At 47.1% G+C, this 17,459-nt stretch overlaps 1 protein-coding gene across 1 annotated transcript; it reads left to right on the top strand.

Annotated features, from left to right (window-relative positions):
- Positions 1–4,773: 4,773 nt before the first annotated feature.
- Positions 4,774–5,709, top strand: LOC137144003 (olfactory receptor 14A16-like). The gene has a single exon (XM_067534084.1). The coding sequence runs from the start codon at positions 4,774–4,776 to the stop codon at positions 5,707–5,709; it is 936 nt and encodes a 311-aa protein (XP_067390185.1).
- The last annotated feature ends 11,750 nt before the right edge of the window (positions 5,710–17,459 follow it).

Genomic DNA, 17,459 nt, shown 5'->3' with positions numbered 1-17,459 from the left:
CTCCTTGCCAGAGCATGTTGTGAACGCCAAGATTATAATTGGGTTCAGAAAAGAAGTTGATGGACGATAGGTCCAGAAGCTGGGAGTGGGTGATGGGATGGATCATTCGACGGTGACCTGTTCTATTCATTCCCTCTGAAGCACATGGCATTGGCCACTGTTGGAAGACAGGATTCAGGGCAGGATGAACCATTGGTCTGACCCAGTGTGACCATTCTTATCTTCTCCCTTTGAGATGCTGGGTGGAGCTGGCAGCAACAGAACGGTTTCTGCACTGCAGGGCCACGTGCAGGGTCCCTCCTCGGTGACCGTGTGACAGGCCCAGCCCCAGGAACCGCCTCAGTACTATGTGTGCCCTGGGAAACCCCCAGCTGGCTCTCCACAGTCCCAGTGACCCTGGCTTGTGAGTCGACCTCTTTGTTTGCCCCACCTCCCTACCCCAAGGGCCCGAGTGAGCCTGGTGCAGTTGCTTTGCCGGTGCAGGTCCCAGCTGGGCTTAGCCCATGTAAGAGCTATGGATCTTTTCCTGGGGAAGTGTCCAGAGGTCACTGCTAGGGCCTGGCTGTTTGCCTCCGGCCTCTGTGAGTGCTAGGGGCTGGCTGGTTTGCAGAGCGATATAGACTCACAGACTTGAAGGTCAGGAGTGACCGTCGTGATCACCTAGTCTGACCTTCTGCATGCTGCAGGCCACTGAACCTCACCCACCTGCTCCTTTCACAGACCCTCACCTCTGGCTGAGTTACTGACGTCCTCAAATCATGGTGTAAAGACATCAAGTTACAGAGAATTCACCATGTACACTAGTTAAACCCTGCAAGTGACCTGTGCCCCGCGTTACAGAGGAAGGCAAAAACCCTTAAGGTCTCTGCCAATCTGACACAGGGGGAAATTCCTTCCTGACACCAAACATGGCAATCCATTGACCTGAGCATGTGAGCAAGACCAACCATCTAGACACCTGGGACAGACTTTTCTGTAGCAACTCAGAGACCTCTCCGTCTAGTGCCCCTTCACCAGCCACTGGAGATAGTTGCTGCGAGCAGTCGCAGGGTGGCTACATACCATTGTACGCACATCTGATGGCAAGGAGCACAATTGCAGAGGCAGCAGATTTCCCAGGCTTACGTCCCCACCTGTCCTGCACCAAGAGAGAGGAATTTTATTGATCAAACATTTCTTTTGACAAAAACAGCTTTTTTATGGATATAAAAATGTGGTTAAAATTGTCTCCCCTCTGCCTAGTGCTCAGAGAAACGCTCAATGATGGGAAGATGCTGATGGCCACCTCCCTCCCAGCTCCTTCCAATTAGATGGACAACAATGACCCAAGCTCCGGCCAGATTCTCTGCTGTGTCCTTAGGGACATAAGAAATTATCTGCAGCAACAAACTTTGTGTTTTATTTGTATTCGATCGTCTGAATTTTTGACAAGACACTGTGGGGAAAAATACCATGATGCTGTGTGTATTGGTGCTGAACATGGGAGAGTGACAGAGCTGTCCTCAGCCTTCCTGTCCTGTGTGTTGTGCTACATGGATACAGCATGGGGCAGTAAACACTCGCTGTAACTCTCTGCTGATCTTCAGTCACAGAATCCTAGAAGATTAGGATTGGAACATCAGAATTGCCAATTTCTGTTTGAAGAAAATGTGATGAGTATTTCACCCAGATCTACAAAAATCCAGTAGGAGTTCAAATAAAACTAAGTTTTGCATAAGCCCTTATTTACACCATCCATTATGAATTATTCCTCCAGTGTCAGGTCTTCTCGCCCAGGTTACAGCTGGGGCAACTGAGGCACAGAGAGCTGGGGTAATTCAGTTGCATAGCTGGGCTTAGATCACAAGATCCCCAGGTGACTTGACCTCCTCTCTATAACCCTTGCTGCCTGGCTGCCCTTGTTATCATTTTAGGCTGGGATTGTCAAGGCAGTCTAAGGGAGTTAGGCCCCCAAGATGTATTTGCCTTACTCTCCCTTAGGCTACTTTGCAAATCCCAACCTTCATATTTCTGAAAGTCAAGAGAAGCCCAGGCCTTGGAAGATGCCAAGAGAGACCCAGGGTCAGAATTACAAAGGGGGTTAGGCATCTAAAGAAGCTGATATTTGCCTAGTGGGTTTTACAGTAACACCTCAGCAAGTTAGGTACCTAACTCCCATTGGATGTCCATGGGACTTAGCTACGTGACTCATTTAAGAGCTTTGATAAATCCCAGTGCATCCCTGTCTCCATCTTTAGGTGACCAAATCACTTGGTAATCCTGGCCAACTGAAAGCACAGAAGCTGGAGTCAGGAAATCCTAGGGCCTGTGCTAGGCAGGGGGTCAGACTAGAGGAGCAGAAAGGCCCCTTTTGGCTTTAAAATTAATGAGTCTATGAAGTTTTGCCTCTGGGCCTCTGCTTCTGAGCTGTTCAGGTCTCTCGGGGGTGAGTCCCACAAGCCCTTAGGAAATAAACATGGGTAAATCACCTTCTTGCAGCATCGCTCCTTTAATGCCAGTGATGCTCAAAGCCAGCTACACACTGCTCAGCTGCAGAGAGCAACCAGTCTGAGTCTAGTTCTGCCAGGTCATGACTCTCACGCACTTGTGTCCTTGGCATCTACACAGATCAATAGATAGATAATGACTGAAGAATCCTGGAGGTGGATGACTGAATCCATCGCTTGTTGGGAAAAAATCCACAGCGGCCAGTACAGTAAGTGTGCTATTTCAATTAAATACATGTGGGGGTTAAGATACAAGGGAAATTTAAAGAACACAAATCAGATTTCCTGATAGAATTCATTTAAGGATTTTGCTATTAAGTTAGTCAAACAAATAGAGACAGTCAGAAGAAAAAAAACTCCTCCTGTACAAAATGTGAATTTTTCATCAGAAACCCCAAACCCATTCTTTTTTTCAGCTTTAGGCAGCTGAAAGCATCCAGGTGAACTTTGTAGATTTTAGATGAAAACCGAACAAGATTGCTTTTTGAGTATTCAATTTTCCAACAAAACAACAGATTTTCAAGGAAAGCAGATACATTGTGTGAAAAATTTTGGTTTCCTAAAAACCCAATTTTCCATCCAAGAAATCAACCAATCAACCAAACCCCCAAAATGCAACTGAAATTGTCCAGTGAGATTTAAACTTTGAACAAAGGTAGGAAACTTTAACGTTGTCTAATAACACTGTATCTGAAAACCCACTGATTCCGTTGGCTCGGTTTTGATTTCTGTAAAACTGTGTGAATGGCAAAGCTGATACCCACAGGATGTTTTCCATGGATTAGGACTTCTGAACCCAGTTTCAGAATTCAGTCCAGCAGCCAAACCTATCTATCCTGACATGGAGCTTAGATAGACATGGAGGAGGTCAATGGTGTTAGAAACAACTAAACAGGGTATCCCTGGGGTGGACTGGGGAGACGGAACCCTTTATTGCCTGCTCATTCCACCTCCACGCCGCGAGTGAGCAACGAGGGGGTTACTTTACAATCCTTTTATCCATAACAGTATGTAAATGTATACATTACCAGCAACTCCCCAGAGACCCTTATTTGGTTACATTGACTCCTATAAAATGAATGTTAACAACTATATGATGATGTTTTTTTGCCGTTTACAGAATTTGCCTCACAGAGTGCAGGTGCATTACCTTAAAACACTAACGTTCTTTAAAACATGCAAGGGAGGGAAAGAAGATAATACTTTTTTCCCACCAAAGGCCTTGCACAGGAGGGGAGATAGTTATTTCGTTAGCCTCATCCCCTGAGCAGATGGCCAGGAAGGGAGGGAAAGAAGAGAGATAACACGACTCTAACTAAAATTCACACCAGTTACCAGAAACAAGGTTTGCCCGTGCCATGACCCCATTCCCTGTAGCTTAGGCCTGACCATTTGTCCAGCTTTAACTCTTTATTCTCCTACAAATGGGACTAGAACCTCTTTGTCTAGCACCATATCCAGGCTCCATCAGTGCTGGCAGCTGAGCACAAATATTGTAACTAGGTGCACAGAATAGAAATATCATAAGGCACAGCCCATCCCCCAAAGAGCTCAGAGTCCTAGTAGACAAGGCAGAGGAGGGGAGAGAGGGAAGGAGAGTCCCAGAGGGGACAAGTGACTGGCCCAAGGTCACACAGCAGGTCAGTGGCAGAGCCAAGAATAGAACCCAGGTGTCCTGACTGCCACTGACCCTCACTGCACAGACATAAAGTCACAAAGGAAACGATACAACACAGCAGTAACTGAGCCGTGCCACTAACCGATCGTGACATCGCTATGTAAACATGGGTGGCATTGGGGGCCATAAATCAATGTGTGACCTGGCTTCAGGCTGGCTATGTGGTGTTGGGGGAGAAGCAATACAGCAGAGCTGCCATAGAAGATGCTGGGTGTGTCTACGTTGTATTTCCCCTGGCAATGGGGCTCAGGCTGTGCTGGTGTTTTAGAATTTCAGTTCCAGGCCCAAACTTTGAGCCTGCTTTTGGTCACAATAGAGGGACTTTCTTTCTCTGCTAGGAATGTAGGATTCAGCTTGTACTTTGTTCCATCTGCTGAGAAGCCGGGTCCTGGTGTGAACTGACCCAGCTTCCAAGACTTGTGTGGATTGTCCACAGCGAGGAGCTCTCACTGCCCCTGCTCAGTGGATGTGATCAGGGCTGTGCTCTGACAGTCACATCGTCTGTTATTATGGAGAGAGGAATCAGGGTCATTCCCTCGGTCACTCTAATCCTGACCATTGCCCTTCTCCTTCCCTCCGCAGGCAGGACACAATGTGCTGAGGAAGAAAATGTCCAACCGAACCACCTTGACCGAGTTCCTGCTCCTGGGATTCTCTGAGGTGCGGGAGCTGCAGATTTTACATGTTGTGGTGTTTCTAGTGCTTTACCTGGCAGCTCTCAAGGGGAACCTTCTCATTGTCACAGCCATGGCCCTCAACCGCCACCTTCACACCCCCCTGTACTTCTTCCTGATCAATCTGTCCATCCTAGACATTGGCACCATCTCTGTCACCGTCCCCAAATCCATGGCCAATTCCCTCATGAACACCAGGTCCATTTCTTATGCTGGATGTGTCACCCAAGTTTTTTTCCTCATTTTCTTCGTGGGAACAGATTTTTTCCTTCTCACCATCATGGCGTACGATCGCTACGTTGCCATCTGCCAGCCACTGCACTATGAGAGAGTGATGAACAGGGGAGCTTGTGTCCATATGGCAGCCAGTGCCTGGGCCAGCGGTGTTCTCTATGCTGCACTGCACACCGGGAACACATTTGCAGTATCCTTCTGCAGAGGCAACAAGGTGGATCAGTTCTTCTGTGACATTCCCCAGCTACTTAAGCTCACCTGCTCTGACTCCTACCTCACTGAAACTTGGCTTATTATCTTTAGTTTCAGCTTATTGTTAAGCTGCTTCATTTTGATAATTGTGTCGTATGTTCAGATCATCAGCACAGTGCTGAGAATCCCCTCAGAGCAGGGCCGGCATAAAGCCTTCTCCACCTGCCTGCCTCACCTCACTGTGCTCTCCTTGCTAGTTTGCACTGCTTGGTTTGCCTACCTGAAACCCCTCTCCAGCACGACGTCATGGCTGGATCTCGTGGTGGCTGTTTTCTATTCCGTGCTGCCTCCAGTGATGAATCCCATCATCTATAGCATGAGAAACAAGGAGATCAAAGCTTCCCTGCGGAAACTGACAGGGTGGAGGTTATTCACTAAGGATTAAAGGTCCATCTTCCTCCTTTGAGTGTGATTTCATTCTGTGTCTGTATAGAAATGTAATCAATAGGTGACATTAGTGTCTCTGTGAGAACATGTTTTGCAATCTCCTTACATGCAAAGGGGTATTTACACTGACAAAATTGCAGACAAACTCAAGTCAATGGAGTTACTGTAGATTTACACAAGTGTAAGTAAAATCAGAATCTATTTATCTATCTCCATGTCTATCTTAGGTTTTTGTACTGCCACCCATCCCCAGGCTATCTGAACACCTTCCACATAAAATCAGTAGCCAGATCAAAGTCTAGTGGGCTACATGAGATCTCTGGGTCTTCTCCTATTGGGTGTATAACCTCTGATTGAGGTCTGATGGCTGTTGGTTTAGTGTTTGCTCATGTAACTCAGTGGGATATGATGGTGTGAAATGTCATATCTGTGGATTTATTGGCAAGCTGACGGCACAAGTCCACTCTTTCTCAATGGCAGCATGTTGTGCTGTATTCCAGACAGCTGCCCTGCCTGGGACAGGTGTTTGACACCTTGCTGAAGGACCATCACTGACAGCCATCAAGACTAGTCTTTGGGGTCATTGATTTTTATGGTCTCTGAATGATTTTCCTTCCCCCCTCCAGGGAAAATGATCCGATAGCGGATAGAACATCACAGTTTGAACCCATGTCACAGAGACAGGGGCCTGGTGAACAGGGCGTTTTTGCTCTGTGCAGGGAGGGTCTGAGTGTAAAGGGACTGTTGGCCCCTTACTGAAACTTAGTGCGTCGTCTTAGTGGGTCATCTCTCAGTACCAAAGGACGGGGGAAAGGAGGGTGGGAAATCAGGGCCCTGAGATGGACAGCCCCCAGGGCCAGTGCAGAAAGGCCAATGTTCCAGATCATCCTGATTGACAGGGCGGGCAGGCCAATGTGGGGGGACTGTCCTCTGTGTGAGCTGGAGCTGCCTGCAGAGAGCGGGGCCAAGCGGAGAACAAAGCAGCACCTGAGACACGGGAGCCAGCAGCTGGGAGGTCAGAGAAGAAGCCCAGGGAGCTGAGCTGAGCAGACCCACAGCAGCAGAACCAGAGGGGCCCGAGGTGCAGCCCAGAGAGCCAAGCTGAGCTGAGCCACGTTGAAGCAGGGCGGGGCTGGAGCTGGGACTGGAGCCGTCTGGAGCCGGGTGCGGTGAGCATCTGGGGAGAGCGAGGGGGATCCTGGGCACAACTGAGAATTGAAGCCAGTTCTCCTGAGTCTCAGGCCACTGCCAGGCCATGAGATAAATGCCAGTGGAGAGAAAAAATTATAGGGCCTGGGATTGTCAAAAGGGGCTGAAGGGAGCAGATGAAATTCCAGGGGATCTGGGCACCCAAATCCTTTCAGCCCCTTTGAAAATTGCACCCATAATAGAGGGGATGTTTGATCAGCTTTATTTTGGAAAAAAACATATTTTACAAAGGACAAATCTCTGCCCTGTTGCTTTCCTGCATGTGGGAAAACCTGCAGCACAGAATACAGGCAAAGAGCTCAGGAGGGGATGGATGCAGGCTGACAATCTGATGGAAGTCTCTGTTCGGGGCACGGTGAACCAAGTATGTGGGTGTGTTGACTTCAGGGAAATTCCCACGCTTTGTGGAAAAACACTGAAATGTTCTGTGATGTTCTTATTGGCTGCAAAAGTTCAAGGTGTTCAGTAGGTCATATTCAGCCTCAGTCTAAATCCATGGTCTTTAGTCATCATGGCTGGATAACTGGCCATCAGGTCCCTAAGGCCTGGTTCACACTGGGGACTTGGGTCGATTTAAAGTCCCTTAATTTGAATTAATTACTCCCATGTTCACACTGACACCACAGTTAATTCGAATTAAGGTGCCTGAAAATCAAATTGATAAGACCACATCTGCAAGTGGCGTAGTGCCTAATTCGAATTTGTTAATTCGAATTAGTGTCAGTGTGAACATAATTGAGCTTAATTCAACTTAATTGCCCTCCAGAATGTATCCCATTATGCCCCATTTTCACTGCTCTGGCCAATCACGCTGTGCTGCTCTGTGGTCACAATAGCAGGTAAAGTCCCCTCCCCTCAAGCCCCGGGAAGATTTGAATCTCCATTTCCTGTGCTGCCAGCCTGGAGAGAGCTTTGCCACTGTTCTCAGCATGGCTGCTGCAATGCCCAAACGTGCTCCAGCTTGGAGTCGACCAGCAGTCTGAGACCTCATCGAGCTGTGGGGCGAGGAGTCAGTTCTGGCTCAGCTCAGAGCCAGCAGAAGGAATCTGGACATTTATTGGAAGATATCCCAGGGCATGCTGCAGAAGGGACATCTGGTGAGTTTTCTTTCTTCAGTTCCTGTCTGTGTGTATGTTGAATGTAAGCAGAGAAATCCACCTCCCCACCCTGATCCTGTCTGTGTGTGTGTTGAATGCAAGCAGACAAATCCATCCCCCCACAACCCCCGTTTTTCCTATCTGTGTGGGTTTGGAATGCAAACTGAGAAATCAACCCCCCCCAATCAGAGCGTGTCGGGGGACAATGGGTCCAGCAGCAGGGACTGGCCAGACTGAGGAGGAGGGGACACAGCTGGGAGTGACTGGCCAGTATAGGGGGTGAAGGGTCTGGTTGCAGGGGCTGACAAGGTGGAGGGGCAGGGGTCTGGCTGGTGTGGGGGGATAATGAGAAGCTTGGCTGAAAGGACTGGCCAGATTGGGGGGGTGAGGGGCCTGGCTAGGCAGGCTGGTCTGGCCTGACTAGGGGGTGGAGGTGGGTCTGGCTGGAGAAGGCCAGCCTAGAATGTGGGGGCCAGGAGTCTGGTGGGATGGGCTGGCTGGTGGGGGGGGGGGGGCGTGTCAGAGGGCCTGGTGGGAGGAAGGGCCAGAATATAAAAGAAATATGAAGTAAAAAAATATTTTTTTATAAAAAGTTTTGAAATATATATACAATAAAGTTTAAAACTTAAAATACATAGTTCCAGAGGGTAACCATGTTAGTCTGTATACAGAACTCTCGTTGTGTGGCAAAAACTAACAAATTTAATATTTGCAGACATAAGAGACTTCAGCTGTATTACTGCATCTGAAGACACTCTCGAAAGCTTATGTCTGCAAATATTAAATTTGTTAGTCTTTAAAGTGCCACAGAACTTAAAATACATAGTAAAATACAGAATTAAAAAAAAGAGTAATATTTGCAGACATAAGCTTTCAAGAGACTTCAGCTCTCTTCTTCAGATGCAGTAATACAGCAAAGTAATATCACCCAAAGTGTTTAAATATAACAGATAGAGACACTGGAGATGATGATGATCATGATGATGATGATGATAAAGTAGGCCAAAATTCTTCCAGTGAAAATGGGAGAATTGTTATCTGGGACAGGGGTTATTCCATGATCACTAACCAATCATGGGAAGAAATATAGCACTAGCAGTGGGCACACACATGGAATTGTTCTTATAGACTTTAGATTGGGACTGGGCCGATCAAGCTCCAATGTCCGGCTCTCCACAGACTTTTCTGGCTGAGCCGTGGGCATGTTTCTGGGACTTAAACCATTTAATTGAATTGGAGTTGGTCACCTATCCGCTGTCGGCACTTTGAAAATCTGAGCCTATTTGTTGACCCCTCATTTACCCCAATCCACATCCTCTTTAAGCCAAACTTTGACTCCAAGTGTTGCATTCTGAGTCACATCTTTATACACAGAGGCAAGATCCTCAGCTAGCACATCACGGTGTAGGCCTGTTGATTTCAGGGAAGCTGAGAGACTTGAATTGCACCGGTATTTTCCCTAGAGCTGTTTTCACTTCCTAGTTTTTCAGGCTGTAGATGATGGGGTTTAACATGGGGGTCAAGATGCTGTACTGGATGGAGAGCATTTCATCCAGCACCACAGAGGAGACCGAGCTGGGTTTTGTGTACCAGATAAAACCTGTCAGGTAGAATAAGCCCACCACAATCCGGTGGGAGCTGCAGGTGGAGAAGGCTTTACACCTGCCCTCTGCTGAGTGTATCCTCAGGATGCAGGAGATGATGTGAATGTAGCAGACCAGGGTGAGGAGGACAGCGCTCAATCCCAGTACCATAATAGAAGTAAAAAGACCCACTTGATTGGTGAGGGTCTGAATGCAGGACAGTTGTAGCAGAGCAGGGAGCTCATGGCTGAAATGGTTGATTTGATTGGGCCCACAGAAATGCAACCTGAGAGCAAAAACTGTTAAGCAGGGCTTGGAAGATGCCAATTGCCCATGCACCACTTCTGTAACAGCTGCAAGGAAAAAGAAGAATATCTGGGCAATGCAGCCATTCCCAGAAATGGTTTTGTGCTCTTCTAGGGAATCACCAATATCTGAGGGACAATGGCTGAGGAATAGGAGATATTGACCAAGGATAAATGGAGCAGGAAGAAGTACATGGGGGTCCAAAGGTGAGAATCAGCTCTTATTACAAGCATGATCATCATGTTCCCCCACAGGGTGATGATATAAATAACTAAAAAGACCAGGAAGAGGAGCTTCTGTCCTGGTTATGTCCCTTGCTTCGTCTGAGGGCTCAGGCCCAGCTGGGCACCTCAGCTCTCCTGGTTCCCTGAGCACATGAGAGACACACTTACTTTCTCCTCTTCAGCCCAGACTCGCACTGGACACTGCCCCCCTGCCCATCGGGGTGTCCTGATGCAGCTCCTGGAGCCTGACCCAGCCTCAGCTGCCTCTGCAAAATGCCCTTGGAGATGACTCTGGTTTCGGGGTTCCCCTGAGATAGCCCCCCACAGCACTGAGCCAGCCCAGGGCCAAGCTGGCTGGAGTGGCTCATGAACGTGAATACCAACCTCTGGGCAGATGGTTACCAGCCATGGAACAAATCCCAAACTGGCTGCATGTTCTATAACTAGATTTCACCAATTACCAAGTGTGAACGCCTGAAGCACTATAAGAACCTCAGCATGGGGTCACAGACAGTCCCTTGGGCACCCCGGCCTATCTTGCCACCTAGGCCAGCTTGCTTTTGTGATAGATGGTCCTTTACACCAAAAATCACAACACTATTCAGGCTACTCCCAGTCCCACAGGACCAGTCACTTGCCCCAGGTCAACTGGAGCTTAGACCTCCCGTCAAAGACAACACTTCTAGCCAAACCTGTAATAAACTAAGTAAATGTTTATTAACTAAGAAAAAGAAACCAGAGAGTTATTTACAAGGTTAAAGCAGATAAACACACACTGACTAACAAGTTACATCCTAGGTTTCCAAAGCTGCTGCAATATGCCAGCTCTAGGTATCCTTTAGGGCTAACCCATGCTGAGAAGCTTGGGGATCTCTTGCTTACGCTTAGAAACATTGCACTCTCCAAATTCTAAGCAGCACAGTGCTACAGTTCCTTCTGGCCAGGGATTTTTATTTCCTTCTCCTGGAGTTCAAACTGATGGGACAAGTGTTTGTTGATTGCCCATACACAGCCATGGAGAGGAGACAGGAGCAAAGTCTTTGTCCTTTGGGATTTCACAGTATTTCATTTGGTTTCAGCTAGTCTTCTTGTGTGCAGGACCAGCACTTTGCTTCAATCAATGCTTCTTTCCTGTTCCATGAGTTCCACAGTTACAAAAGTTTACAATGCAGACACTCACTATAATTTTATACCATGGGATACAGATGCTATAGGTGAAATTAATACATGCAGGGACTTAGAAGGATTTCAGAAAGTCTAAACACTACATACGTTTCTATCATTTTAATACCGAGTTTAGCAATGCTAACCCACAGGTGAGGCAGGCTGAGTTCCAGTCTTCCAGTGTTTGAGGAAGGCCCTGACATGAGCTGGTGCCTGGTCTGCCAGCACCACTCCCATGGAGATGGCTGTGGTTCCTCCTGGGCTCCTGATTTTATCAATACTCAGCGTGAATCTCCATGTGTTTCTGAGACCCTTTGGCACTTTACAGAGGTTGGACAATAAGCAATTTCCAATTCACGGCCTGTGCTAAATTCGGCCTCACTCCGGTAAGTAAGCCATGTTCAGGAAAGGGGCACCGTGACATTCAATGGAGGTGCTGGTGTGAATAAGAACTTCCTGAGTGAAAAAGGATAGCTTGGAATGAGAGCTAAAAGTACTCAGTGCTGCATTTCAGACATTCAAAGCCAGCAGCTCAGCCTGTGTTTATACAGCATCAAGTGCAATGTAACCCTGGTCCACGACTGGGCTCCTATGTGCTACCCTAGAACAAATAATAAATAACCTTGATAATATAAGCAGGAAAACTGATTAGATGATTTTTTTCCCTCAATGAAATGTTGATGCAAATGCTGACTGTGTACCAAAAACTGGAAACCTAACTTTTTCTGCTGAAAACGGAAAAATATTTTGGAAACAAAACAAAACAAAAACCAGAGAAAAAGAAAGAAAGAAAGAAAGAAAGAAAGAAAGAAAGAAAGAAAGAAAGAAATTTAACACCTGAAAATATTAGTGCAAACACAAATCTTTGGACACATTTTTAGCTTTTCAAAAGAAACTTTTTGAGGAAAGCAGACAATTAGTCTAAACTTTGTCCTGTAGTCAAAAACCCAATTTTCCTTCCAAAAAGTTTATGACAGAAAACGTTTGACGAGCCCCAGTGATGAGGTGGAAGCAGAGAGATGTCAGGTGGGTTTGGAAAGGTGGCTGCATCACATCTGTTGTTTGTGCTATGGACACAGAATTCCCCAGACTCAGTCATTTAAATGTCCCTCACAAGCGCATTCAGGGGAGACAGCCTGCTACTGAAAAGGTACAAAAATGCCCACTTCAGCAGGAGCATGTTGTTCCAGAAGAGATTGCAGCACCTGCACATCCCTCCATGGATACCTGGGCTCTTTATGAGGAGAATCCTCGTTCTGATTAAACTGAGCCCTGGGTCCTTAATCCTGGTCACCTAACCCTGAGAAATAGAGGGCATCACTTCAATTGCAAACATCCTGGAGCTTCAGGTAAGCTCTATCCCCGACAGTTCCCGCCTTGCATTGATTTTTTTCCTTCCATTCAGGGCTATCCATTGTTTTTAGGGGTATTTTTCAAATTGATTTAGGTTTTTAATTTGTCTCAACCCCACCTCATTTTGAATTAAATAGTTTATTACAATCTATATGCTATTCTATACGGGTTCTTATGCAACACTTTTCAGTGTTGTATCTATTAATAGTCAAGGCTCGACTGTAGCCTGATTTCGGGTGTATTAATTATTTAATAGGGTTATAGGCTCGCCAATTGATCTGATTAAAAGAAAATGAGGTTCTTGTCCCTGAACCAGGATCCAGAAGAGTTTTATAGGGACCCCGAGGTGCACAACAGGAAGGCTCTTAGTGATAACCAAATTTGTATAATTTTATAAGCTTTTATTAAGACAACATAAAATGATAGACAAATGACTGATATAGAGAAATGAACAATCAAATGGATAATACAATCTTAATTTTAAAGACTCATATGATATATATATATTTCTATGATATGCTTTGGATTAATATACTCACACCCTTCCCTGATGATCAGGTTGAAAGAGATGTCTGGTTCCTCAACTCTTGAGTAGAGGGGTGGAGTAGGCAATTCTTGAGAGCTAAGAGCTATAAGATTAAGACTAACACTATAAATAATACTAAATATAAATTAAGAAGAAATATCTTAACAAGAACTAAAGAAACTTCAAGCAGGAGTAGCTGACGATCGACACACAAATAGCACAATCTGCCCCTTCTTATACCCCAAGAATATGGGTCCTCCTTCTAAGTCCAAACTTGGATTTACCACCCCCAAACTATTGGGGTACACATATTCTATAGGCTGGCAGGTTCGTGCATATTAATGACATATCCACATCCTTTCCAGATGGTCCCAGATAGTCTATTTATCTCACCTTTGTTATTTCTGGCCCTTTATGGGTTCTGTGGTGTACCTGTAAAGTTTTCTTGGGGCATAACCTGCCGTCCATTTGCCGTCCGGACGGGGAAACTAGAGAAGTGTGCCGCTTGCCTGGAGCTAGGATTACGGATGTGACGGAGAGACTGCCAAAACTTATCAAGTCCTCAGACCGCTACCCCTTCCTGCTTCTCCACGTGGGCACAAATGACACTGCCAAGAATGATCTTGAGCGGATCACTGCAGACTATGTGGCTCTGGGAAAAGAGATAGAGGAGTTTGAAGCACAAGTGGTGTTCTCATCCATCCTCTCTGTTCAGGGAAAAGGCCAAGGTAGGGACCGTCGCATTGCGGAAGTAAATGCATGGTTACGCAGGTGGTGTCGAAGGGAGGGCTTTGGATTCTTTGATCATGGAATGCTGTTCCAGGAAGAAGGATTACTAGGAAGAGATGGGATTCATCTAACGAAGACAGGGAAGAGTATCTTCGCAGACAGGCTGGCTAACCTAGTGAGGAGGGCTTTAAACTAGTTTCGATGGGGGACGGGGACCTAAGCCCAAAGGTAAGTGGGGAAGAGGGACACCACAAGGAAGCAGAAGGAGGAGGGTGCAGCAGGGGAGGCCTCCCGATTCATACTGTGAAAGTAGGCAAATCGGCTACTTATCTCAAGTGCCTGTACACAAATGCAAGAAGCCTGGGAAACAAGCAGGAGGAATGGGAAGTCCTGGCACAGTCAAGAAACTACGACATGATTGGAATAACTGAGACTTGGTGGAATAACTCTCACGATTAGAGCACTGTCATGGATGGGTATAAACTGTTCAGGAAGGACAGGCAGGGGCAAAAGGGGGGAGGAGTTGCACTGTATGTAAGAGAGCACTATGACTGCTCTGAGCTCCAGTATGAAACTGGAGATAAGTCAGTTGAGTGTCTCTGGGTTAAGCTTAGAAGCAAGAACAATAAGGGTGATATCGTGGTGGGTGTCTGTTACAGATCATCAGACCAGAAGGATGAGGTAGATGAGGCTTTCTTTACTCAACTAGGGAAAGTTTCCAGTTCACAGGACCTGATTCTCATGGAGGACTTCAATCACCCTGACATCTGCTGGAAGAGCAATACAGCAGAGCACAAACAATCCAGGAAGTTTTTGGAGAGTGTTGCAGACAATTTCCTGGTGCAAGTGCTGGAGCAACCAACTAGGGGCCGTGCGTCTCTTGACCTGCTGCTCACAAACAGGGAAGATTTGGTAAGGGAAGTAGAAGTGGGTGGCAACCTAGGAAGCAGTGACCATGAGATGGTCGAGTTCAGGATCCTGACCAAAGGAAGAAAGGAGAACAGCAGGATACGGACCATGGACTTCAGAAAAGCAGACTTTGACTCCCTCAGGGAACTGATGGGCAGGATTCCCTGGGAGGCTAATATGAGGGGGGAAAGGAACCCAAGAGAGCTGGCTGTATTTTAAAGAGACCTTATTGAGGGCACAAGAGCAAACCATCCAGATGTGCAGAAAGAATAGCACATATGGTAGGCGTCCAGCTTGGCTTAACAAAGATGTCCTTGGCGAACTTAAACGCAAAAAAGAAGCTTACAAGAAGTGGAAGCTTGGTCAGATGACTAGGGAGGATTATATAAACACTGCTCGAACGTGCAGGAATGAAATAAGGAAGGCCAAAGCACAATTGAAGTTACAGCTAGCAAGGGACGTGAAGGGGTTTCTACAGGCATGTTGCCAACAAAAGGAAGATTCGGGAAAGTGTGGGCCCCTTAGAGAATGAGGGAGGCAACCTAGTGACAGAGGATGTGGAGAAAGCTGAGGTACTCAATGCCTTTTTTGCCTCTGTCTTCACAGACAAGATCAGCTCCCAGACTGCCGTACTGGGTGGCACAGAATGGGAAGGAGGCAAACATCCCGCAGTGCTGAAGGAACGGTTCAAGACTATTTAGAAGGATTGGACATTCACAAGTCCATGGGGCCGGATGCAATGCACCCAAGGGTGCTGAGGGAGTTGGCTGAGGTGATTTCAGAGCCATTGGCTATTATCTTTGAAAGCTCATGGCAACAGGGGGAGGTCCCTGAGGACTGGAAAAAAGCAAATCTAGTGCCCATCTTCAAAAAAGGGAGGAAAGAGGATCCAGGGAACTACAGACCGGTCAGCCTCACCTCAATCCCTGGAAAAATCATGGAGCAGGTACTTAAGGAATCCATTTTAAGGCACTTGGAAGAGAGGAAGGTGATCAGGAACAGTCAACACGGATTCACCTAGGGCAAGTCATGCCTGACCCACCTGATTGCTTTCTATGATGAGGTGACTGGCTCTGTGGATGTAGGGAAGGTGGTGGATATGATATACCTTGACTTTAGCAAAGCTTTTGATACTGTCTCTCACAGTATTAGGAGGGGCATTGCCAGCAGGTCATGGGAAGTGATTATTCCCCTCTATTCAGCGTTGGTGAGGCCGCATTTAGAATATTATGTCCAGTTTTGGGCCCCCCACTACTAAAAGGATGTGGACAAGTTGGAGAGAGTGCAGCGGAGGGCAACCAAAATGATTAGGGGGCTGGAGCACAGGACTTATGAGGAGAGGCTGAGGGAACTGGGCTTGTTTAGTCTGCAAAAGAGAAGAGTGAGGAGGGATTTGATAGCGGCCTTTAACTACCTGAAAGGGGGTTCCAGGGAGGATGGGGCTAGGCTGTTCTTGGTGGTGGCAGATGACAGAAGAAGGAGCAATGGTCTCAAGTTGCAGTTGGGGAGGTCAAGGTTGGACATTAGGAAAAAGTTTTTTACTAGGAGGGTTGGTGAAGCACTGGAATGGGTTACCTAGAGAGGTGGTAGAATCTCCATCCTTAGAGGTTTTTAAGCTGAGGCTTGACAAAGCCCTGGTTGGGATGATATAGCTGAGGTTAGTCCTGCTTTGAGCAGGGGGTTGGACTAGATGACCTCCTGAGGTCCCTTCCAACTCTAATATTCTATGATTCTATGAAAGCAGAGAGGTGGCAGATCGCTGTCGAAATCACTGCTCCCCCAGAGGCAGACTTGAGCCAGAGTTATCCCACATCCCAACTCCAGATCCTAACCACTCCTACTAAGTCCCACCCTATACTCCAGAGTTAGGTTGACATAAGACATCTTACATCAACCTAACTGTGTAACCAGACACACTACAGTGTTCCTCCTGCTGCTGTAACTCACTCCAGGATGGGTGGTTGTCCATCGCTATCAGTTTCGGAGGGAGGCCACACCCATTCCCTACCCTGCTCCAGCAGGGATTGGCCCAACCCAGGGCAAGGGAACAGTCTCCAGGCTTAGGCCAGGCAGCCCAAAGGCGATAGCCCAGGTTCCAATGGGGAGCAAATAGTCCAGCACCCCAATGGGCAGCAAATAGTTCAGAGGCCCCAGGCGGGACAGCAAACAGCTTACACTGTGCGAACGCCTCTGTGAGGAATGTGCCCAGGAGACCGTCTAAAACAACCGAGGCACATCTGTGATGAGGCGGTTGCCAGCAGAACCCAGCCAGGTGAAAGGTGTGGCTAATATACATTTCTGTTGGACTTTGGTTGAAGGACTGTAAAAAGTAAAGGGTCGGGGCATTCTCATGACTGGAGGCTCAAGCACAATGGGAGAAATTGAGGCAAAAGTCGCCACAGTGCCACAGCCAGCCAGGAGCAAGTGTGTTGAGTCAGCAGCTTCCCCACCCTCCCATAAACACAGAAGCCAGAATATACAATTATCACAGTCACAACGGTGTGGGTATCTCTGCAGGTTTCTATTGCTGACAGATGAGATGCATGATTTCATGTCTGTGAGAGACAGTTATGTGCCAACATGCTAAGTAAGTGACACGCCCATGTCCTCTGCCTTTATCATCTTTGCAGAGTCAATGTACTCATCCA

This window comes from Emydura macquarii, unplaced genomic scaffold, assembly GCF_026122565.2.
Source record: "Emydura macquarii macquarii isolate MOO-44397 ecotype Brisbane River unplaced genomic scaffold, CSIRO-AGI_Emac_v2 contig_3389, whole genome shotgun sequence".
Classification (NCBI taxonomy): Eukaryota; Metazoa; Chordata; order Testudines; family Chelidae; genus Emydura; species Emydura macquarii.
This window is presented reverse-complemented; position numbering and strand designations above follow the sequence as displayed.